General features: G+C 38.4%; 1 protein-coding gene across 18 annotated transcripts in view; it reads right to left on the bottom strand.

The window, feature by feature from the left end:
• ABI2 (abl interactor 2) overlaps positions 1-26,151 on the bottom strand; it is a 64,845-nt gene that overhangs the window by 27,918 nt on the left and 10,776 nt on the right. For 13 of the 18 annotated variants that reach the window (XM_074548339.1, XM_074548336.1, XM_074548338.1 and 10 more), the window contains exons 2-3: positions 11,102-11,269; positions 3,088-3,264 (exon numbers count right to left, since the gene is read on the bottom strand). In XM_074548339.1, the coding sequence (XP_074404440.1) occupies positions 3,088-3,264; positions 11,102-11,269 (345 nt within the window). The remainder of the gene's footprint in view (positions 1-3,087; positions 3,265-11,101; positions 11,270-26,151) is intronic. The other 5 variants (XM_074548342.1, XM_074548340.1, XM_074548344.1 and 2 more) reach the window with 1 other exon arrangement.

Consider the following 26,151-nt stretch of genomic DNA (forward strand, 5'->3'; position numbering starts at 1 on the left):
ATATTTCCTAAAGTATAAATTAAGACATGAATCAACAGATTAAAATCTTACTTTAAAGCCTAAGTGCTAGCTTTTTGACACTAAGTTCTGCATCTTACTGGCACAGTATCATACATCTTTGTCCATAGTATTTTCTTTTAAAATTACTTGTCTTTCTCTTTGAATGATCTGGTTTTAGTTCAATTCATCTAAATGTATCATTAAATTTGTTACACTTTCTGCAGCACTGAACAGCAAATATTCAAATATTTAAATATTCAAATAAATAATTATTTAAATATTTGGATAAATAGTAGAGCATCCAGAGTAACTGACTTGTTCCATCAATTGAGGAGAGACTCTGCTCTACTAAAAGGAAACACAATCTGATTTACTAGAAAAATCTCCTGTCCTAAAGTTCTGTGGATCAATTAACCACTATGGTCTCTGCCTTGTCCAGCTATAGTGGAAAACCAGGTCCCCCTGCACTGCACAGAGGTCAGTCACACTGGAAGGTCCATCTGCAGAGACCTCGGCAGCACTACCTGATAACTGCAGTGCCTAAATACACACCTCTCTGAAGGGAGCACTTGTTTTTTTTCCATTCTCTTGATAAAGAACTCTTTGGTGGGAACAATAGGTTGGAAGACTTTGTAACTTGGGAAACATCTGGAAAAATTGTAAGCAAGTATCTTTCACACAAAAGATTCTTTAGATTTTCGCAGCATTGCAGCTTCAGGGAGGGAAGATGAGGAGGGACTGCTGGGATGATAGAGAGGCACTTGACTTCTCTCATATCTATTCAGAAAGCATACTATAGAGTACCCCTCCTGAACATTGTCTCCATTGTGCTTCACATTTCTGAATGGAAGAAGATGCTTAAGGGCCTGTACCACTTCTCTCTGCACGGCATACTGAATTTCTCAGCCAAGAATCCTCCTTTTTATGCCTGCATTATTCTGTCCAGCTTGCCATCTTTCTCAGGGGTTGCAATGAATGTCTGCTGCATCAGCGTTTTGCCTGGCCTGAAAATACATAATTCCAGGTCCAAGTACTGGAGCAGAAGCCCTTCAGCAGAAAAAGGACAAAGAATGCAGACTGAGGAACCCTGATGCTAACTGGAACTTCAACATTGTTTATGCAACAACTCCTGAACGTTCACTTGACGGGAAAAGTATTACAGCTCAAACAGTAAAGAGCTATATATACACAAACTTTAAGCTTCTATATACTTCATTTTTTTCTCTCTGTTCTAAAGCCAGAGATCTAACAAACTAATCTAGAGTTACTCAAGCAGAACAAAAAGAGGTTCATAAGCACAACTGGCCACATTTTCCCCCTTCAGCAAGAAAGCTGTTCCTTCTTCTGTCCTAAACACAGGATTAACCTAATTGGAACATATTTACAATCTTAGGGATAGCATGACTTCAAGTTCTCTGATTATTGTTTCACAAGTACACAATATTTCTTCATTTTCTAGACAAACATGGTACATGGTAAATATAATTTAAGTCTATCACAAGCATAACAAATGGATGTAAAACACACTCAAGTCATCATCCATTTGATGAACTATGTTCTTTTAGAAGAACATAATTCACTGCATCTTAGTATGACTGCTACATTGAGGTAAGTGGGATACCAATTATAATGATTTAGAGCCAGTGCTAAATAAGATTGTGCTGCAGAGCAATTAAAAACTATTCTTTAATGAGTTCTAAAATGATCTCCCTAAAACAAAAAGTGATGATTAAAATATTAGCAACAGTAATCCTACAGGTTAATATGCTCCATCCATATCCAGAAGGAGACCTGCTGACCTGCATAAATTCAAAATGGGTAGCAGATTTTAACACACAACTGGTAATAATTTCCTGGTCAAAACAGTAGTTATTAAAGTTAGGTATGTTTTTTTATTTATCTTTTTAAAAATCTATTCAGAGGTTGATTCTTTGGGTAAGAAATGGGAGGAAGGAGACTTTCCAATTAACAAACAGGATGTTGAAGAGATCTTAAGTAAAACTGCTTGGGAAAGATACTTAAATCAAATGGCTCAGAATTTGAATTTTAAAAGTTAGGTTAAACAGCCTGTTGCTATTCAAACGGCCATCCAAGCAGACAAAGAAAACAGGACAACAGAGATACCCAGTTACAAGTCAAGCAAAAGAAATTCTGGTGTATTTGACTGGAAGAAGCATCTTACCTTACTGCTACTTAGCAGGTTTACAGATTTGTTAGTTTGCCTTGTAAAAATGATATTATTTTGTGCTATTTACCTTTCATTTCCTGGAACTTTAATACTGTCAGTGTTGTCATTTCCGTACTTGTTTTCCTGGCAGCACAAGTTAACAATGAGCTCACACTTGCTAAGACTGTGTTTATATTCAGGATGTGCTTTTAAAAACATATATCTAACCTCACACATGATATTACTGCTGCTGTGTACATTGATTTAACAGCCACAAGTTGTGTCTCAGTCTGACCTCTGCCCTGAAATTCCTTCTTTTTTCCTTGTCTTGAAAGGGAAAACCAGCTGGCTTTACACTTGGCAGTAACACTCCCATCTCAAAACCCCACATGGCACAAAAGTTGCACAGCACTCCCTTTAACAAAGCACATCAGTGGGTTTGTGTATAACTGACCCTGGCAGAAAGAAGAAAAGGGAGGCCATAACATTTCTCATGCAAACCCTTCCTTTAGGTGAGCGTCCAAGTAAACCAGTGGCAATTACAGCTGGATCACACTCTGTGGTGCTAATTCAGCAGAAAAGCGATGGTCAATAGCCCTTCAGTCCCCATGTATATCCCTGGCAACTGACCCAAACAATAACAGCAGCATCACACAAGTTGATATTCAGAAGCATTTTTGAGGGTGAGACTCACAGTCCCAATCAGAAATCAGATTCAGTGAGTTTGCAACATTTAGAAACAGTGGGACAAGAGAAGGGGGAAGGGACAACTGGAAATAGGACAGGACTCCTCTCATGTTTATAGACACATTGTCCAGGCAAGGAGAAACTGGTATATCACCATGAAAAGCATCAGGTTATTTTGAAAATATACAAAGACAATGAATTTGCAGTTTGGCTGTTTTAACAATATCACCTACCTTCACTCCATGTCCAATATCATCTAGAATTGTATAATCAATAGGTTTCCTGATGTAGCGAACTGGTCGCTCCAAGTTAGCTGGTGCAATGATTTTGTGAGTTCTTGAGGTGTTTTTGTTTGTAGTCAAGATACCAATTTCTCTTCTAGCAACTTTCTCTTTGTGAATGTCCACCGTCTACAAAAGACGCAGTGTATTTACTAACAGTGGTATGCATTGGAATACAGAGTCAGTATCAAAAAAAATTCAATCAGTGCTAATGTTTTGAAAATCTCTCTACTGTACTAAACATATCACTACATATACTTGATTACAACATCTTTCTTCACCTTACTGCTCAATTTACCACCTCTAAAGCCACGTTAACAGCTGGGGATTCTTTGGGTTTTCTGTTACCCTTGCTCTTTCAGTTTCAAAAAATTGACCTCCTTTCCATTCTTAGTGGTTTGCATCAATTTACTGACACTGTTTTGTAAGATTCCTTCATTTATTCTTTTTCATTTTACAACTGCTGTCTAAGCTTGTCTTTGGCATAGGCTTCAACTAGATGAGGTGTAAGGATGCCTTCCCAAACCTTAATTTTAAGACCTGTAAAACAAATCATGAACAAGTTTTGTTGCACTGCAAAAATCTGCTAAATTAGGACTGGTAAATCCTATGATAGAATAAAATTTCACTTAGACAAATCAAGAAAGTATTTTGGTCATTACAACTCACTCTCACAAAGCAATGATTAAATTTTAAAATACATTCCATACTAATGTATCCACAATAAAGCCAGAGGTTAAGCCCACTGCCTTCCCTTTGGACACCCAGGGCCAACTTTATATACTAAAATCAGTACCCCAGGAGAATCTTTGGTGTAAGACAAAGTCCTGCTGAAAATCCATTGCCTAAAAACATGTATGTCAATCTTGTTAGGTAACAAGAGTAAGAAAATGCTACCAAAAAGTCCACTTATCTCTTCCAGGAAATTATAATCTCTTAAATCATGGGCCATGGAGTTCCTTGTCTTATTTAAACCAAAAATAATTGCTTGTTCACAAAACAGCTTTCACTATAGGAAATATGCTAAACTGTGAACAAAAGTTTTAGCTACAGGATAAAAAACAAAAGTAAAACCAGCCAGAATCACCACCAAACAGTCAGAGATTTCTTGTTACCACTTCAGTGATCTTGAAAGGCACCAGAAACACTTTTTACAGTTTTGAACCAGACTTTGTAGTAACTGGGGAACAGGTACAAACGAGAACTCATTTTCATGACACACATTTTTGTCTATTTTATTTTTCTGTGGGTAGGCACTGGGACAGTGGGGTTAGCCAGACTCTTTTACCCTGCTGTTTGTGCTACTGATACCAAAACAAGCTAATGGAACCTGTGCTACCTTGAACAATCATCATAATCTTTAAAATGACAAAAAAAAAAAAATTAGAAACCCCAACCAACCCCCAGCTACTTCCAAGAAGTTGTTTCTTTGCATTATTTCCATGGAAGGATTTCCACAAATGCATGGGGCATTATGTGAGCTTACAATACTATCATCAAGACTGCCTAGTATTTCCCAGCAACATATTTTCAAGATTTTGTAACTTTGCTAAAATTAGGCACTGACTACAGCTTTGCCATGTCCATTCTGCCACTCTAGTTCCACCTGCCTAGAAACTGTAAGGTTTCCACTAAAGGTGCATAGCTATTTCTTAAAATAAAGCTACAGAAAAATAGATTTTAAGGTGAAAATGTATTGGCAAATGTCTCTTTGGAAAGCTCGAGTTTGTTGCACAATGAATTTAATAGGGGTAGTTAAACTGCCTGGGACACCTGCACAAAAACCACCCAGATTTGGCCAATACATAAATTCTGCAGGAATTCATAACAAGTGTTACAGAAACACATGTATTTCTGCAGCTACTTAGCAACTAAACCACTCTCCAATGAATTTGCTAAGGTCCTTTCTGAAGCTCCCCAAGATGACCAGGACTATAGACCAACCCCCAACAGAGCAGTGCAGCTGAGCTCTTACAGGGCTGTATTTGTGGTACAAGCACAAATGCAAACAGGGCACAACAACATTTTCCAGGCCAGAGTACCTAAAGTACACCATTCTGCAGCAGGGTAAGATGTCAGATTTCATCTTCCATCTCAGGCTTTTATCCCTCCTCTGTGCTAGACCTTTGCTTTTGCAGCAGAGGGAATAGGAGCACACATTCTGGAAAAGATGGTCCACAGACTCCTCACCTCACCAGAGAGAGGCACACACTGCCCTAGGAAGCTGCAGATATGTGATGGCAGCGACCTGGAAGGACGGTCTCAGGACTGATGCACCACTGATGAGTTCAATCTCTACTGCAGATTTATCGGTGCTCTAGCCATGTCACTGGAGAACTGCAGAGACACGACTTTTGTATGTTCTTTGTCTCACAGGCCCCTGATAACATTTGCTAGAATGTCAGAAAACTTCAGCTGCAATAGAGCTGCACTTCAGGATGTACCACAACATCAAAATCTTATGGGTCTGAATCTGGTCCTTCAAAACCATTTTATGCCTTGGATATTGCACTCAGAGCCTTAATTTCAATCCAGAAATCAAAAAGAAAGTTATTAGTGCAGGGTTGGTAAGATGATTTCTCACTTTCTATTTCAAGTGTTAGAACTCTGCAACTTTGAATATGTTCTTTTAGTACTTTCTGATGTAATTATCTACTAATATAATGCAAGTACAGATATTTAATGCCCATGTTACTGTAGCAATGGTAACTTGGTGCTGTGCAAAGCTGTTTCCATGAATGAAGAGTGGGTTTTCAATAGGAGCTGTGGGTACAACCAGCTTCCTTAAGGACTATTGTGATCATGAGGCATGACTACAGAAACAAACAATGAAGTGCATAAAACCTAATTAAAACCTGAAGCTCATCTGGTGGGATTTCCCTTGCATTATGATTCAGACCATCTCTTTTAACTTGAATAGTTACAGAATGACTAAATGTATATAAACTGCACCTAATTCTGGTCCACACACCTAAAATGGTATTGAAAAGCGTTAGTTGGCAGTTTTCCAAACACTTCATTTTCTTGTTTAGTAGACTATGGAAGTCATGAGATCATAATACACCCATAAAATAGCACAAAGGAACACTACAGGAGGAGGTAACAAAGATTAACCTGCTACTAAAGAAAATGAAAACATTTATCCCCAACACACAGGTAATTATTACCTCCAGTACTAACATAAATCCCTTATCAAGACAGGAGAATGCACCAAAATGTTTATTCATCAGTTTAGAAAGTATAATGAGAAGTTTTTGGGGTTAGAGCTGGACTAACAAAACACCTGGCTTGAAAACTCTGTTAGGAAAAGCAGATGGGATACACTGTGCCCTTCTACAACTTAAACCCCTGTTTTCTAACAAGAAATTTTGGATGCCTGACAGCATTATTATGCTTTTAAAAATTGTTTCACGTATCTCCATTAGCTTTTTCAAAAGCTTTTATGTGACTGTTACTTAGAGGTTAGGCTCATTACTATCATCTTTTCATGTGTTTTCCAAGATCCCTGCAATAGCCAAGGGAAAGCCTAAGGGGAAAAATAAGTATGAACCACCACATTTTTTCCTGTTAGGAATTTTCTGGCCATTTTGAAACATCAGGTTTTCATACTGAATTCAAAAAAGCCAGTTTCAAGCTCTGCAAATATTAAAACAAAAAAGCCCCATGAAATAACTTCTGGGAAAGTTAGCACTACTTACAAGTCCACTTAAAAGCCACTGAACTCATGAGTTTTGAGAAATATTCTCTTCTACCCATAAACAAATTTTCTCAAAGTATGAAGTTAGCATTTAACTAACTTAAGTTAGTTTTGGCTGGGACAGGATTCATTTTCTTCACAGAATGGGGCAATATTTTGGATTTGTGCTGTGAACAGAGCTGATAACTCCAGGATGTTTCAGTCACTGAGCAGAGACTGCACGGAGTCCAGGCCTTCTCTGCTCCCCACCCCACCCACCCTGGGGAGCCCGGGGTGCACAAGAAGGGGGGCAGGGACACAGCTGGAACAGCTGGCCCTGCTGCCCAGGGGACAATGCTCCACACGGGCTCGTGGCTGCAGCCCCGGGCTGGGGGAGCCTGGCTGGGCACGGCTGCCTGGGACTGCCCGGGCAGCACCCAGTGCTGCTGCTGCTGCTGCTGAGCACCTGCTTCCATCTGCAGCCTTGCTCCTTGCGTTTGATTCCTCTCTTAAATATTAATTTTCTATATTGTTATTATCACCATCATCATTAAAGAGATATGGAGATATCTCAGCCCACAAGTTTTCTCACTTTTACCCTTCTGATTTTCTACCCATAGCCTGGTAGGGGCAAGTGAGTGAGCAGCCATGTGGTGTTCAGCTGCCAGCTGAGGTTAAACCACAACCACAAGCATGCTGAAAGTCTGAATTACAGTGAAATTTCAGAGACAAAAGTCTCCAGAAGCCTTAATTTGTTCCTCTTCTCAAACCATTCCAATTTAAATTTATAAATTAACTGTCAGTCTGGTAGTCTAGGCTTTTAAAATTCCATTTCAGAAATCTTCGAAGAAAATGTTGCTTAAATATAGTATTGCTGGACTTTTATTTTTGATTAAACATATTAATTGGATGCAATTTAAACTAATTGCAAATTACCTTGAAAACTGGATTATTACTTTAAAATTAGCAACTGCCTAATATTGACATGTTGGAAATGTGACATTAATTGTCTCAAGTTGTATGTAATTTATACACAAAAAAAAGAGATCATAATACTATAAAAATGCTGAAAAACTACTTGTTCCATAAACAGGTAACATGCCCTGTGCAAAACTGGCCTTGCATCACCATTTTTGAAGTGTTTTGCTATTCTTGTGCCTTGCAAGCAATAAGACAAGTGAGAAAGGTCACAAACCTTTACTGACTTTGCAGTGTGAACCCAAGTAACTGCCCTGCAGACTGAGCAGCTGCCAGATGCTGCTGGAGCCCAGTGGAACCGAGGCTGCAGGCTATCCCAGCTACCCCAGCTATCCCAGCTATCCCAGCGCGGAGCGCGGCTCGCGGCTCTGGGAGGGGAGGATGCAGCCCCTCCCCACAGCACAGTGCCCTGCACGAAACCCAGCACTGCTGCTCATCTTGCTGATAACCTGCTTCTTTATGTAATCAGCAGCAGAGTTTTATAGATGACCTTGCTAAAAATGAAAAAACATTTCTTATCATACAAATATTAAAACCTGAAAATCTGCCAGATTAATTTAAAGAATTTGGACGTTAGTACCATTTCACAGTGACTGCTAACTTGAAAGCTGCAAGATAATTTTTTGAACAAGTATAAATATTTGTACATATGATCTGCATTTAAGATTTAAATTCGCAGTCAAATATGAAACACTGTGTATCATCTAGTTCTGGACAAGGTTCAAGAAGGCAAGTAAGAATAGACTCATCAGCTTTCAGACCAAACCAAAGTAATTCTAATTTTTAAACCAATAGGATTTAATCACTTCCATAAAAATAGTTTCAATAGTAACAATTTCCTTATTCACAACCTATACACAACTTGAAAAAGCACAAATTATTATCAGCTTCCTTTTCAGCTCTTTGATTAGGCTGGCATTTAGAAGGAAACACAGAAAGGGATTTAAATTGGCATTCTACCAGTGAACAGAGAATCACAGTATTTTATCTTACAAAGTTAATCACACCTCTCCCAGTCTGAGCTACTTGTACAAAACAAGCACTTTGGGAAAAATTTTCATACCAAGCACCAAATGGTTCTGCTCCCTTCTTTGGAGCATATGTGGAATCCCAAGAATTAAAAGTGGGATTCCATCAAGATATCACAATTTGCATATACTGTTTTCTAAACTTAAAAACCAAGACCTACTGACTAAAGCATTAATGCAAAAATTAATTTACCATCTATAATTACCAACCTGTTTTCTGTTCTATGTTACTGACTTCATTTCAAGTCAGTCTCACTGAAATCCTAATTTGGCAGTGAGGCATTACACCACAACACATTTTCAGTCCTGTTAGAAAAAGCTCACCAAACCTTACATCCAACATAAACTCGAAGGAAACCTGCAGATTAGGCTAATTTTGGGAGAAGTATCACCAAATTTCTTGAAAATAAATTATTTCTTTCTAGAGAAACTGTGTAAAGTATTTTTTTTAATAAAAATAACCCTGGAAATTAAGACAGATGTGTTATCTAATACACTAATCTACAACATTGGTATTAAGGGGGAAAGCCATTTCCAGACACATTAACTTAACTTAGTAAAGTTCCTTGGCTCAATACACTTCATGTATGAAATATCTAAAATTTAAACACTGTCTGCCCCTCTGATACTATTTCTTCCATAAAGATTTGGGGAGCATCCTACATACAGATGCAGGCTCAAAAAAATATAAAAAATCCCCCCAAACAAACAAAAACATAAAAAATCCCCCCAAACAAACTAGATTTTCAATTTTACAGCAGTATTTAAAGAAAATAAATCACAGATTTTTTTTGAGTTGTTCAAGCTCAATCTATGAAATTTTGCAGATATATCTTCATTAAGTGTTGGGTACTGCTAATTTAGTGCTGTATTTTAAATAACTAGCTGTATTGTTTAAAGGTCAAAGACAATCTGACCTAGCTCTCAATCTGCATAAATGTCACCTTCTCAGGAGGAAAGAATTTAAAATGCTATGACTCTTTCCACAAAAGCTGCTCCACAGAAGCTGTCTGACAAAATGAATTTTCCACATTCACGAAATGCAAAATACACTGTCTTTTGCATCAGGCTCTCAAACAGCTGAACACATGTGAGCTGGCAGCAGCCTGTGAGGAAGCACATACACACACAGAGCACACAGATACAGCACACAGGCATACACAGGATAATTCAGAACATTTTCTGGGGGAAAAAATTAATTTACTTTTCCACATGATGATTAACATGGAGCATCCAGCAGAAGAAATCAAACTTGCAGTTTACTTTTGATGTAGATCCATGAGACAACTGAAGCAATCTAATAGCACAACCCTATCAAAAGAAAATCCTCCCAACCTCTTTCTTTGTACTTGCCCTGGGATTCCTCTAACCCAATCAGAGGCAATTCAGCCCACTAAGCCAGCATAAAATTATTCACTTGTGTTGCTGGTTCAAATTGATCCAATCCATCCATTTATTTCCCACCTTACATAGCCCCTACTTTCAAATGTTTTTCTAAATAACACAGTATTTATTTTGATTTATATTCTTGCATGGAGATCAAGAAACCCTAGTAGACAAAATGTATTGGTCAACTAAGACACAAAATATTCAGTAAACAGACACAAAAACCAGAACCAGCTGTATCATTGCTTTTAATTTCTCTTTTAATCCATCAGTGGCTGGTAAATCTCCATTTTTATATATCATTCATTCTCAGCCCATTCTGGCAGTAACGTTCTCTCATCAATGTGGTGATTGAAACTGGGTTCCTGATTATAGTAGCTTAGTTTACTTCTGCTCAAAAAAACTGTAAACAATGGCAGGAGTTCTGCAGCCATACACAAATTGAAACATGAATTTTGGCACTTGTTCATGTCACTGCAAAGTACATTTGATTAAGAAAAGCCAGGAGCAAACTATTTTTGTCATCTATGCTGTTGTCATTAGATGCCAGTATTATAGCCACAGAAAAAGTAAAAAGATGATGAGTACTGTTTTCCATCATCCATTTTGTATTTTTTAACATAATATTCTCATTGTACCAACAGCAATTTTTCTGTGCTTTTTGCTTCTGCAGAATGACCCCCTCTCCAAACAATAATCTGGCTGAGAATGCATTTAACTGCTCTGGTATGTAAAATGCTCATACTAACACTGGTATAGGATCACATGATGAGACCCAATCCCAGAACAAGTATGAGAAGAAATGCATCCTTCTGTTTTAAATTCTTCTCACTCACAAGATGTCAGCTCAGAGTTTTACCTGCTGTGAAATACCAAAGGCAAAAGAAGGAAGTCTCACTTGTGAGATGTGGTTGATGGAAGATTCCATGCGCCGGAGCTGGGATGCCTGGATATCCAGCATTTGGAGAACATTGTTGGCCAAGGTGTTGATCAGATAGGCCACGCTTGCTAAGGACTGCGTTGTGTAGGCTTTGGTTTCTTCCAGGGCTCGCTGCTTATCTGCTGACTGAAAAACACAAAGCAAAGGCCTATTTAGTATGAAGTCTTTCACACAAAGATTCTTGGAATGAACTCTTTTTGCCTCTCTTTACAGACAACGAATTATACAAGTCAAACTAATTCTAAATAAAAGTTACTATTTTTCCACAGAAGATACCTTGGTATATTTAAAGCATTTCGACACTTTCTAACAATTTCTAAGAATTAAGCTCCTTTTCTTCTTGAAATATACTCGGATTTTTCTCGGAAAAAGTTCAACTTCTCATTCAATATTTTAGCAATTTACTTGAAAAGCACTCTGAGACACCTATCTTAGATTTTGTACAGTTTAAAACTGTTTCATTTTTCTAAACTTGGTACTTCATTTATAACTCCTAACAGCCTACAAGGAGCTGCCAAATACCATATTCCTCATCTCTCCTAATCACTTAATCCTCAGTCTCCTAATCATTGTTGTTACAAATAGTCATTCACAGAGAATGAACTATAATTATTCCTGTAAGATGGTAGCTGAATACAATGTAAGAGGAATCCTTTTACTAAGAGTAAGTCCATGTTTTCTTCTTGAACATGTTTTGTACTTTTTCACATTGTGAATACTTTCTTCTATGAAAAATTAATATGATCCATTTTTCTAGTAGTAGAGTACCTGAAAGTATTTAGGCTATCAACAGACAAGATATCCATTAGAAATTTAAAAACATACACACATTTCAAACAGCATTAAAACAATAAGCTAAGAATTCTAATTTCTGGAGTTCTGTGTTTGTCCTTGAAAAATAGTTAATACCACTAAGATGTGATCCAGTACAAAGAATACAGATTAAAGCACTGGTAAAATATACACCTAAGATGCTAAGAAACTTTCCAGTTTTCAAGGCTTCAGTATAAAGTGAACTTCACTTTCAGGTGATCTTTAGCCATCTCACAGGCTGATGGTGCTGTTTCTAAAGCAATGGTTGATAAATGTTCTCTACTCCCACCTGTCATTATTACATTGCATTTCATTATTTCCTCAGCTTTTTATATTATCCACATAGGCTGGGTATCAAGATCCAAGAAATTTGCTGTTATTAAAGAAGGAATATAAAGTCACTTCACATCTTTCAGCACAAGTTGAATCTAGCATCCATTGTATTATATGGACTTTGAGAAGGACAGAATGTAAGCATACCTGTATCTCAGGAAAACAATTCCTACAGCTCACTGTGTTTCCCAAGACCTTGTAGTAAGATTCTTAAAAGAAGATTGCTAGCTTTCATGGGGAAAAGAATCCCACACATGTAAACACAGACACAAGACTTCAATTGAATGTTTAGATGAAAGACAGTATTTTCTTTATTTCCTGCCAACTTCCTGTGTCCACAAACAGCACTGGTATCTTAGCTGGCCAGTTAGCAGCTGCACTAGAACCAGTTCCTCATCTGCTAGGAAGGAGCAGAGCAGAGCTGCTGTTCATGCAGGAGCTGCCTCGACACGGCAGGAAGGAGGAGTGCTGCAGGACTGAGCCTTCTCACCGGGTTTCTCTCCCATGCAGAAGACAAAACAAGACCAACAGAAGAAGGAACTGAAAATTTTAGGAGCTTCTAAGGGCACAGTACGAGGATATTGTCCAACAGAGCATAATTGTAAATGCTGCCTTATATTCAACAATAAAGAAGTGAGAAAAGTTAGATCCCCAGATCTCATGTAAGAACTCATGACTTTTAACCAGCTAGTAGTTATGTCTTGTACACAAAAGAGCTTGAACTCAGCTTAAGGACTCCCAAATGAAGATACATCAAGCTCTTCACCTCTATTCTCACATTGCTGCCCTGTAAATACACTTTCCTCCCCTGTCCCTGCTCACACCCCCAGCTCAGCCTGCACACTCCCCTGCAGCAGCTCCACAGCCATTCAAACCACTTCTCAATGGCAATAATAAAAATGACCAGGAGCTGGCCTGTTTGGCTCTGCAGCTGCTGCCAATCTATTTATAGAAGCAGAAAATGCTGATTTCCATTAGTACACTGTATATCCAGAGGAGCTGAGCATAATCCAGCAAACACAGTGCTTTTTCATTAATAGACTACGTGTTTGAGAACAAAAGGAAAACCACCTGTAATTTTAAATATCATGAGCCTCTGCTATGGTTTTTCTGCTTAAAGAAGCACAAATATGAATCCATGTTCAGATCTAGTCCTTCCAGGGATGTAACCCACTAGCTAAATTCAAGTCACCCCCAGTTCCAACCAACAAGGAACTGACTTCTCAAATGCAAAACACATTAAAAGATCTCACAAAACGATACTCTAAACTACTTTGGAACTGTTATTAGCACCAAAACCCATTTGATTGGTGTGTCTAATTAATGTATTTAACTGATCACTACTGGTTTTTGCAGAATCTGAAAATCTCTGAGGCAAACTCCACTCACATTTGGCACAGCAAAACTAAAGTTTGAACTTTCTTCCTGTGAAGAATCTTTTCAAATTGAAATGACTATTTGAACCTACTACTGTCAATCCATTACAAAAGAAGAAAAATAATTAGTGACAGCATTTTAAAAAAATCATGTTTACCCTGAAAACTTTCCAGTGCTGACAACTTCAATGACTCACAGCAATAGTAAAAACTCTAGAATACTTACAGAAAAATCTTAAGTTCCCCTGTGGAAATATAACAATAAATGTCAGTTGAATTGTAACTTGAAATGATAAGTAGTGTTTAGCATGAAATCCATCTTTTAATTTGATAAGTAGATTTCCAGAGATGGTATCATATTGCTCCTATGTAACAAGATCCCTATTTAAACTCCACATGGACACCAAATTACATTGCTTGCAAATGCTGCCATACTCACTGAGTGTGTAACTATGTAAATAAAGGGATTTCTGCTAATAAGATAATGGTTTCAAGTTATCAGTAAACAAAATTCAAACATAATCCTCAGCAGTCTAAGTTCTGATACTCCTGATCTTCCTAACACAAAAATACCAGTCAGTATGCTTCACATGAGACTGTAAGGCAGACAAAAAGTTGTATCAACATCCATACCTATCAAAATTCTCTAGAGAAAGAAAAAAATATCAAACTGATAAGACTCTACAGTAATTTCAGTAACCTATGGAATACTGTTTCTGTGAAGAATATCAAAAACAAGAGAAACGTGTTCTATGTTCTTTATAACAAAAAATCTTTTTCCTGTGGATACTTAAGCATATAAACCAGAGTCCTCAAAGCCCTTCAGTTTTCAGAAACATTGTGTTCAGCATGATCAAGCACTGATAGCAAGTGTTTTCAGTGCCCTGATCTAAATGAAATGCCATGAAGCAGTATCTCTCCATTTCGGTTTTTAAGTATCTTTAGCATTCACACACATAAAATTATGCATGCCTATGAAAAAATACAGGCTCACAACATCTATCCACACACAACTCTTAGAAAAGCAATCCTTCCAGCCATTAGATCAGTCTGATCTGTATTTTTAAATGGATAATAACGTTAAGAAATAAAAGCTATTGTTTGACAGACAAGTCTTCTGAAACACTGTCAGCACAGGGATCCTCTCATTCCTAGACCTAACATACCCATCCCATTGTCCCTGCAGGGCCACATGGCAGACTACGTACCTGACCTAGTTCTAACTAACTTCAGAAACAAATGCTTGTTTTCAGCTCCAGCCACTTGCATTATCCTCCCTGACATGCAAAATTGCAAACACTACCTGTAATAAAACTATGTAGTTGCCACAAAGAAAAAGCAAAGCAACTCAGTGAATTATGGGCTGAGCAACTGTCATGGTACTATGGAGACTCAGGATCCACTTCCACCAGCAGTACCTGTCACAGGAAATGTCCCCAACACCAAGTGCACACTCCCTCTGCTGTAGTGAATTAGACCAGGAGGCACATCCCCAATGAAAATCATCTGATCCATAAACCAAATTATAAGTTTTGCCTCATCCAAACCACTGCATAGCCAGAGAAACACAAGGAAAGATACAATCAAGAATAAGGGGGGAAGAACTATCCAGAGTTGCTGAGCTTGCTAGAAAAGGAACAAGTGCTGGAACATCACTGCAGTCTTTCCAGTCCTCCACTGCCTATGGTTTTTCTTCACCGGAACTGTGTCTCTACCTCAAACTTGTAGCTTTGACTTCTCACACAATGTTAAAATACTTGAGTTTCACAGCTGGATCATCTTCACAGCCTTAAACAGAAATATTTAGATAACGTGTTCTGTGCCCATGTTATGGAGATTCCAGGCAAGAGCTTGGCATTTATTCTGTTTATCATTTTTCTCCACACAATGCACATCAGGTGTTCATGTGAGTCACAAGGCAGCATCCTTCTCTCCTGCTCTCAGCAGCAGGAGCACCATTTTGACTCACCACAGAGCCCACCTGATGCCCCCGCCAGCCCCACACGGACTGGGGACAGGGTCAGCTCCTACAGGGAGCTGCTCCCCCGCTGCAGCAGGAAGGGTTTCCCCTTGCACCCGGACCCAGCAGCAGCCATGGCTCTGCCCAGCTCTCCCCTGGAGCTTTTCCATTTGTGGGAGGCACCCGGTACTGAAACAGTTATTTTGTCTCCACCAGAAAACAAAACAAGCATCAGCTACACGGAAATGCTTCACAGGATGAATGCAGCCTGAGAGCTACAGCACACACTACAGTGACTGTACAAACTGGGGATTTTAGATAGCAGGAGATCAAAGTCACTCAAGTCAGCTACAAATGCACAGACTTCACAGGCAGTCAGAAAAGCCATGTCTTACACACACAAGGCAATAGTGTGAGCTTGCTTTCAGACACTGGAGAATTATTAACAGTTTCCACTTCCTCATGCCAGTCCAACAATGGACACTAAATGTAACAGCTCAGGAACGATCATAAATGTTCTGCTCAAAAATACTGCTCATTTTCTATTAGATTGTATAAACCAAATTGCTAGCATTACAAATTGCATGGAATTCAACCTGCAGTAAATGTAAATATCACTACCTTTCATGTCAGGATGAGGAGTCCAGGCATTACTACTTCTTCCCAGTCTGGAAGTTCCATATACACTATCTGCACAATTACACTACCAGATTTGAATAAGAAATAGCCTGGACTGCTGACTCTATAAAATATCCTTTTACTTTAGGAATTAAATGTCTCAATGTTTATTCTCTTGCCTAAGAAAACACCAAATTTTATACAATAGAAAACAGATGACAAAGAAGAAACAAATACTGAATGGGGCAGATGAGAAAATAAAACATGCAGTAAGGTATCCAAAATAAGAAAACTATTTGGCTGTATGACTGGCAAAAAGAATTCTTACACGTATATAGAGCATAAAATGCAGGGCTAGAAAGAAACAAAGAATTTAAGGCATTCTCCCCCCCGAAGAGTGATCAGCCGAATCCTAGTGATAAGGTCTGTTATGTCCCTGTTAAGAAGAACGTGAATAATTTTGTACAGAAAAACAGTTACTAATGGAAAAATTCTACAAAGAAAAAGAATTATGGGAGGCAACATGAACTCTACAGTAAGATTTACAAAACATCAATCCAACTAGGTAAAACTAGATAAAAGAAAAAAATGCTACCAAATGCTCAAAATGCTACCAAATTAGAAGGAAAGATTTCAAAATAGCAACACATTAAGAAAAATACATATCCTATGAACTGGAAAGAGCTCATAAAGACAGGTCTGAAAGTGGTGCATGAAAGGAAACATTAAAAGCTACTGGCATTTTAGTTGGCTATTGTAGTTAGGTTTCTTTCCTGCTACAATAAAAAAAATTGTTCTTTATCCAGTAGTCATCATCAACTTGGAAATTCACAGTTCTGCAGTTGGGCTAACAAGACTTATACAAATTCTACTGGATGAGCCAAAAACTCTGGACCTATAAGCTGAGAAGGAAACTGTGATTCTTATTACAGAACACTGACACAAGTGGCTGACTTTAATATCAATATGACTACAACAAAAAATTCTTCCAAGATTAATAATTAATGTTGAATTGAAAGCGGGTGAAAAAATAGCTTTTCATTCCTGAGGCTACTGTCATTCACATCTCTTAGCAAACAGAGTTCTGAATAGAAAAAAAAAAATCTCAATTCATACTCAAATCAACTCTTCAAGGGATTTGTGCATGGGATTTATGCAGTAATATTTAGGCATAAAGGTGGAAGCTGAGGTTGAAAAGTGTGGTTGAAGAGTGAGGTTGAAGTGAGAGGAAGTGAGGTTGAACAGACTAACTACACAAAAAATATATCCAGAGTACACTAATCAGTTCCCCAATACATAGAGCATCTCTTGCTATTGTTCAAAACAGTAGCATTTAGTGAAACACAGTCATATATGTGATGAAAAAGTAATGGAAAAATTTTAAAATGAAGACAGAATATTTGTTTCATTTAAACGATGTAACAGTTATTTCTTTTGATTACTGTTGAGACAAACCCAAGCTGGCATTTGTCTTACGACCAGCCAGCAAAACCCCTCAGGTTTCTGCTGAGGTTGCATCAGCTTCAAGAAGCCTCAAGAACAAAAGCTGCATGCTAGAGTTCAACAAGCTTCCATTATTCAGTACAAAATGTGCCCAACTGTGATACTGACAAAGCACACTTCAGTTTTCCTGTGAAAAATAGATTGAACTCTTATATCATCCTTTTAATTGTTGCTGAATTCCTTGAAGTTACTGAAAGCCTCATACATAATTAAGTATTTTGCACACTTTTATTCAACTGCACAGATGGCATTTGCTCAGCCCATCCAAGTGCTTTCTGAGGTCCTTCCGTGAACTACAAAAAATGATTGAGAAGAAAACTGAGCATCATTAATCCAATAATTAAGTCAAAATCATGCCAAAAACTTACATAACTGTCAGTGACAAATACAGTAGTTTTCTGTTTCAACAAACTGGCTCATTAAATACTTGCTAAAGAATATCCCTGACTCCTCTTTCACTGCCGGAACTGCTCATTCCCAGGACAGAAAACATGCACCCACCAATTCCTATGGAGCTGGTCTCTAACACACAGGAGAAACAGGCACAAAGAAGCAGATGCAATCACTGACATGCTAGAACAGGAGGAAATGAGCTCTCCCAGAGATGCAGAAAAAACTAAGGGCCATAGATCTCTAAGGCACTAATTTCTGTGGCACCAGAAAAACCTCAGATTTCCCTTCTGGATGCAGAACAATCCATGTGTTCTATTAGCACACAGGAAAACTCAGTCTACCTGTTCTTTAACATAACCAAAATTGCACAGTACCCGGAGCTGGGAGAATTTTTCTGTTCCTGTCAATTTTTATAGCATCATCTCTCTACTATTCATCTCCATGTGCAAAGATCTGTCTCTATGTAATTGCTTATTCATGATTATATAATGAATATATATATATAATTATTTATGTTGTTATTTTAGAAAGACAAAAGGCTGGCTTCATCGCTTGATTGCCCTACTCAAATGTATACACTTTCCTTTTAAAATTAGGAAGGGCTCATGGTCATTGCCCATTTACACATACTCTGCACACTAAATGTTATGAATTAATCAAATGCTAGGCAACATAAGCAAACAACATTTTGGACACAAATGGGAAATACTTCTCCCCACATACCCTGCCACAAACCCACTTGTAAATTCTGACAGCTGTCTGTTGTTCTGCATTCAAAAGAAAACATGCGCAGCAAAGCACACTGAGACCATGAGCACAGGAAGCAAAAAGATCATTGAGACAGGTAATTTGCCTACAAATTAGTAGCAATGGCAGCTCTAGAGTTTGGAGATGGAATATTTTTTTCACAATAATTTTAGCATGACCTTACCTGAACATTAACTATAATTAATCTGCTTGAAAACTCTTTGTCACATCTGTGAAGAAAGGAGCAGAGCATGTCAAGTCTCCTAGTGACACAACTCTTTTTTTATTAATGAACTGCTCTCAGAGTGACAAGACACAGTCTAAGAATCAGCACTAAATGGAACTTAGGTTGTGGGTGGACCATCCAGGCAAGGACAGGATAGTCAGGCACCCAAACCATCCCATTTTATCAGTATCTGTCAAGCTGAAAGGTGAGTACCACTCGCCACAACTGTATCCAAAGGCTCTGCTCAACATCTGCATGCAAGCAATTAACTTACTGCTCACACAAAGTGCATTTAAAATTTAAACACCTTTAAGTGTGAACATACTGAAGTAAACTCTTCTCTTTACAGATGATAATGGATTAGGACTATTCTCACAGCACTGTGAATTCTGTATGTCCTACATTTAGTAAAACACAATCTTTTGATCAGAGATCACACAGTAACCAACAAAGCTGTTGATTACACACAAAAAAAATTAAAATTACACAAAAATTACACACAAACCTAAAGCTGTGTAAGGAACACTGGCTTTTAGGCCAAACACAATCATCACAGAATATACCAGGTTCAGAATTAAGAATGCATCAAAACCATCACTAGATTTTATAATTCAAACAACATTCATAGAGGAAGTAATAAATGTGGTATTTAAAAAAGCATTTTCCAAACACAAGGTTACTTGCATTCATCTTATTACACTAATATTAATATCATATAAATGAAGTTATTCCCATTTTTAACAGATTATTTATAATTACAATTTATCTTTATTTATCTGCATACTAATAACAAGTATGCTACCTAAAGAATATACTCTTACCATTCATACTCCAGTAAAGCCTCTGACATCAAGTTATTCTGCTTTCCAAACTATTAAAAAACTGTAATGATTCACTAAATGTCACTAGAACTTCTTGATTACAAGTGCGACTGCCTAACTCTTAAGATAGCTTAAACCCAGTATCAATAATCTGCTGCAATCTCTACAAGGTCATTTGCATTAAATTGCAGGCTTTTGTTTTCACTGCTGTAAATTTATTTGATGTTTTCAGTTCTGTGCTGAGCCTCAAAATGTAGGTTTGATTAACAGCTAGGAAAGCTACCTTTCAAAGAAACACACACAGCACCTAACCTCCTAAAATGAAAAGTTGCCTTTTAAAATACATACTGCAATCAAGGCTGCCAGTGAGGGTAAAACTAGCTCACTGGTTTGAGATCTATGACAGCAGTATCAGTCTACTACAGTCTACCAAGACAAAAACACAGCAAACCAGAGCTGTGGACAAGCACAGCTTCCCTGACATCTTATCACCTGCACCACTGCTTCATACTGCCTGCATCACTGCAACAAATCTCTCACCTGTTTCCCTTCACCATCAGCAGAATCAAACTTTGTATTTATTTCCATACATTCACAAGCACGGCAGATCAGTTTTCACACACCAATGTCCTGCTCTCATCAGACGTGACAAGTTCCTGTTCCTTGAGAACAGAACCAAAGTCATGTTTATGCAAAAATAATAGGGCATGATGTATTCACACAACCCTACTAGACAAGGTTATAAAAAACTTTTTCAAGGCAGCAGTACCACAGTTTAAAATGATGCATCCCAAAGTGTATCATAAGAACAGCATGCTAGCATCCCGAGGCATTTACATGTAAAACACAGTTAATATGTAGTTGTGTTATGGCCACTCATCACTGCTGCACAGCATTGGACTTTGCTCTTGCTCCAGAGGAAGCAGCAGTGGGAGAACCCACTCCCCTGCTCATTCTGGGACACCAGAGGAGGTTTCAGCCCTCTCTGGTAGCTCTTCTGCAATAACACAGCTGAGAGAAGTGGGTCATTTTCCAGTTCCTGCAACAACATAATTATTGTTGGAGTTCCAGAGCCAAGGCCAATTCTGGCTTTAACAGCAACACAGCATCACGACATTTGCGGCCATAAGAGGCTTGGCCAATACAAATGCACTGAATTAAGAACCTCAGAAACAGCACAGACCCACAGGCTTAACTCTATTATCTCATACACCTACTGTTCTACAATTCTTCATTCACCAGGATGCTTTAGTATGCAGAGGTTTCACTGAATTTATGAGTCAAAATCATTGATAAACTCAAATTTAATTTTATAGTTACTTAATAAAAATGAAGCAAGTGGTGGCATTTGCAAAAATTACTTCATATGCAAAGTGGCTTTCACAAGCAAAAACTACAGTCACATAGTAATTACATTCTGCTGTACAAAAAATGCTTTTGCACAAATTGTTTTCTCCACAATCAATATTAGATTAATCGACTTTTATCTCTGTCTCTCAAAATCTGACAAAATCTATCATTTCTAAGAAAGGATATCTACTTCAGCTTAACAAAATATTATCTAGTCACAGGGGTTTATGTAATAACTGAGTTATTTCCCAATCTTGCCAGTTTCTTTCTTCCACTATAAATTCTCAATTCAATTCATTACATAGCAGTGATTGAGGCCAGCTAATGGCTTTGATTTAGAATCACAGAGTGATCTGTGGCAGCAGAAGCAGATTCTGCTTCCAAGTGTCCACTGCCAGACATCACACTCTCCGAGCAAGGCAAGCTAAGTAGGACACACAGCCACATCTTCCTCCATCACAGCTCACACCCCAACGCTCCCCTCCAAGCAGCCAGGGAGCTGCAGGAAGGACACCTGGGACTGGCAGGGTGTAGCTGCAGCACGGGCGGGAAGATGCACACCCCACTGGGCCAGCAGCTCCCAGGGAGGCTGCCAGGTGTGCCCATAACACCCACAGCAGTTACCACAGCAACACCGAGCTCCGGCACCGTCCCACTCCTTCAGGCACTCAAAAACACTGAGGAGCTCAAGGAATGCACGCTGCTCGAAAGCCTTTCCTGCTGTCCACGGCAAAGGCAGCCCTGTTATCCTCAGAAGTCTTCCCACATCACTACCCTAACACAAGTCTTTCAATGGCTATTCACTTTTCTCTACCTCCTCACACGAGCAAGCCCCAAAATTTTACCACACTGGAAGGAATACTTTGACTATGTTTGGTAACTATGACTTAAAGCTTGAAAGGAAGTAAAGAAGCCTAGCTATCAGGCAACATGAGTATGGCTTCCAAAGACAGCACACAGAGGGTTTAAACTAAAGGGGGGCAGGAATTTGCATAGTCACTCTTCATTTTCTAGGAAATAAAGACACTTTGGTTACACAGATCCCTTCACAATGATCAGTTAACCTTAAATTTGAAATTATTCTTACTTGGCACTTTTAAAAGCTGCCACCAATTCAAACATAATGAAGGAAAGGAACCGTCTTCAGATCCATGCTGCCACCGTAAACGCCTGCCAGAAGGAGAGCAGAAGCAAGCACCAACAGGCTGATTTGTTCTTGATATCCATGTTCATCCTTCTGAAAGCTGGCCTGTTGTCCAACCCACCTGCTGAAGGTGGTGGCAACACTCAGTGATACCCAGTCATAACTGACCCATGATAGAGATTAACTGAACAAACCACCACGATGAAGTGAAAGAAAGTTAGTGAAAGTTCACTCTGAAATCTGAAAATCAAAACCAGTGCCTTCTTATTAAGTAGATTTGTTCCCTACATGTCCTGAGAGAAGCATCTGCTCATTTTTCTGGCAAAGAATGTTTTTACAACCTTTTGCTCCTGTTACCATAGCACTGGACAAAATACAATATTGAGTGAGAATGGGATTCTGACTTCTTATGCAGAGACAGCCAAGCCCAGATCTCCATTCTGCACTTACTAGAAAACTTTTCAGAAATATAGAAGTCACCTCCTCAACTGAGGAGTCCCAATCTGATTCCCAAGGGTAAACTGCTAGAAATCAAAATTTTCCAGAGCACTTCTTCTTCATGCTTGTAAGAGTTGTCAACAAATAAAAAAATCTTAAGGTTACAGGAGGTTTTTAATTTCGACTAGACTCAAGCTTTGCTGTGCTGTTACAATTTAAGAATCTCAGAAAATAAGCAGAAGAAAACCCTTTTCTGCAAGCACTGTAAGTAGCAATTATTCTTTTTCCTAGCTTAACAAGCAGTTTTGGTCCATTTACTGCAAAATTATAAGTAAACCTTCTGTCAATTGCTATGTAGCTCAAGAACAGCAAGCCAAGTTGCTATATTCAACCTGCAGTATGTAACTTAACAGCACAGCATCAAATGTTCTGTAATTATTTCCAGCAAGATCTCTATTTTACACACTCATTTTCTAAGCATGACCTACATTCCCATCAAGAGCAATACTTCTTACCCGAAGAGAGACTGTTTCATGCAAGTGGTAACTTAGTTTCTAAGAACAATATACAGCTATTTTACATGTATAAAGGGATGTGCATTTGATTTTCCATGTTAATTATACTGCAACTGTAACACAGTAACCTCCATCCAATTTAAATGCTTCTTTCTGCAAATTACCAAGTTACTTTTTTAAGAATTAACAAGTATCACACTGAGTTATCAAAAGCAATATGCTTGATAACCAAATCCAACTTTGGCAAAGTTTTCTCCACATACAATAATTCTAAGATTCCCCAGACTTGAAACAAAGCAATGCAGGTCACTGAACCATTTCAGAATTTCTCTTTAACAATATGGAGAGTTTTCTGTCTGGTAAAGAAAGGACAGGATTTGAAACACAAACTACCAGGAATAAGGGTTTTCTTGCTTAACTATAATGGCCCATCACTCAGAACATCAACAGGATGAGCTTGAAGAACCATATTTTTTTGAAAATGCCTTCAGAACAATGTCAGAATTTCATACAGTAAATGCTTAAATCTGCTGTCTTAAAACAAAGTTCTAGCATTACCTAATAGCCCATGGACCCCCTGGCAGAAGCTCTGTAAATTCTGTAAGGTCGTTTTTATGCCTCCACACAAAGAAAGCAGACGATGGACCAAATACATTCTTTGAATTGAAAGCATTTAATAAACTTAAATGAATACAACAAACCCCATGAGAATGACTGCAGTACCAAACAAGAGCTTCTATTTCTAAAATGTTTGAGTTCCTTTGTTCTAACATTTTGATGTCAGCTGAAGACAACAAACTATAAGTCATGTGAAAAACACACAAAATTACACATGAGGACATTCTGAAAAACAAAACTTCAGCAATATCCCAGTGAACATCCAGGAGAAAATCTCCATGCAGGATGTTGTAGAGGCAGCAGCTATGGACGTAGTTCTATCAGAACACCTTCAAAAAATCAATCAAGTTACTTGGGATCCAACAGAAAACAGCTCTGTAAACCTAGAAGCAATTCTAAAATGCAAAATAAGCACCACATACAATGGTACAAGAAGTTCTACAAAGTCTGTGCTGAAAAAGGTAGTTACCATAAAAGCTTCAGAAAAGGACAGAGGAATGAATCAGACAAACACTCTCAGAGTAGTAGAGCATCTGCAATGCTCCAAAATTCACAGCTGCCCACCTCTGCACACATATTAATGATGTTCCATACCTCAGCTTCCTCTAAAGCACTTCAATAACAAAAAAAAAAAAAAAAAAAAAAATCTGCAGGCACTATCTTATTTTACCAAAACAGGTGACATTTTTTTCTTCTTTTCTGTGTTTATCTAATGTGAGCTAGATTTTCAGCAGGCCCTTTAAGGTTTGTTCATATACTGATTTCAGCACTTACTGGTGCTGTTCTGCCCAAGATCTTCATAAAGATCCCTTAGACAGTCCTGTATCAGACAGGGTGAATTTCTTTAAGAGCAATTAAGCACCTTTTTTTCCCCATATTTATAGAATTTTGACTATTTTCAATATGTATAGATTGGTAAGCATTCATGTTGGACAGAGAAGACACCATCAGTCACAGATATCTCAGCAGAAGATAAAAATGTACTGCAATTTTTACCCTACAACAGACACATCCGGAGTAGCCCAGTAAAACTTAAGACCAGGATTTTCATTAAGTAAATTAATACACTATCCTCGTCAGCTAACAAAATAACTAATAATGATTTTTTTCAAAATGAAACCGTTTAAAAAGTCAATTTTTTCAAACAATTTTTAAAGAAAAGTCATATACAGACTATGGTTGTCTCAAATAGGGGAAACCCTTCCTGCTATACAATCTAAATTCAGTGACAAATATTTCAGGAAGGAGTCATTTTAATCCCACAGTTAAGAATTCTCATGCCGTTCCCCACAAAGGCCAAATTCCATCATCTCTAACCAGAGCAGGAGCAGCCACAAGAGTTGCAGGGGCTGGGACCTCTCGCAGTGGCCAGAGCTCTCCCCCGAGGGCTGCACTGCTGCACGCAGCGCTGCAGGGCCGGCACCGCCCCCTGCATTGCTCTGCACTGGAGCAGCTGCCACAGCACACAGGGCACACGGCACACAGGGCACACGGCACACAGGGCACACACGGCACACCAAACTGCAGCAATGAAAACTTCCAGCACAGAGGTGTAAGTGACACTGCAGGCTGGTGAAAGAACATGAGACTCCTCTCACAGCAGTTTTATGCTCCAATAGAGGATATGAAGAATCCCCATGACTGTGTTTACTTTCACCATAATTATGACACAGGCTGAATCTCAATCTTCACTTATTCACCAAATTTTAATGTTATTCTTCTGACAACTCAGAGCAATTTGTTGTCACAAAAATAGAAACGTCAAAGAAGTGAAATGACAAAATAAGAACATTTCAACTGCTGAATGCTTTTCCTATGTCATAAAAGATTCTCTTGCCTTGCATCTTTCTTTTTAATGCGAACTCATTTTCAAGTTGTCTCAACAGACTGTTACAACTATATATTCGGCAAGTTCTACTACCATCTGAAGGAAGGGCTGTCTCTACACCTTCATGAATTAAAAGTGTTGCATGAATGACCTGTTCATTTAACAAGACATGCCTAAGTAACATCATCTCTCTACCCATCCATCCAGCTATGGCAATAAATAAAACTATCCTGAAGAATTTCACAACATGAATCCCAGGTTTTAAGACAAAGAGGCACAGAGAAAGCACAAATTTTCAAGCTGCTTTTCAGACAAGCAATTCTCT

Source organism: Zonotrichia albicollis, chromosome 10 (genome assembly GCF_047830755.1).
Source record: "Zonotrichia albicollis isolate bZonAlb1 chromosome 10, bZonAlb1.hap1, whole genome shotgun sequence".
Taxonomy (NCBI): domain Eukaryota; kingdom Metazoa; phylum Chordata; class Aves; order Passeriformes; family Passerellidae; genus Zonotrichia; species Zonotrichia albicollis.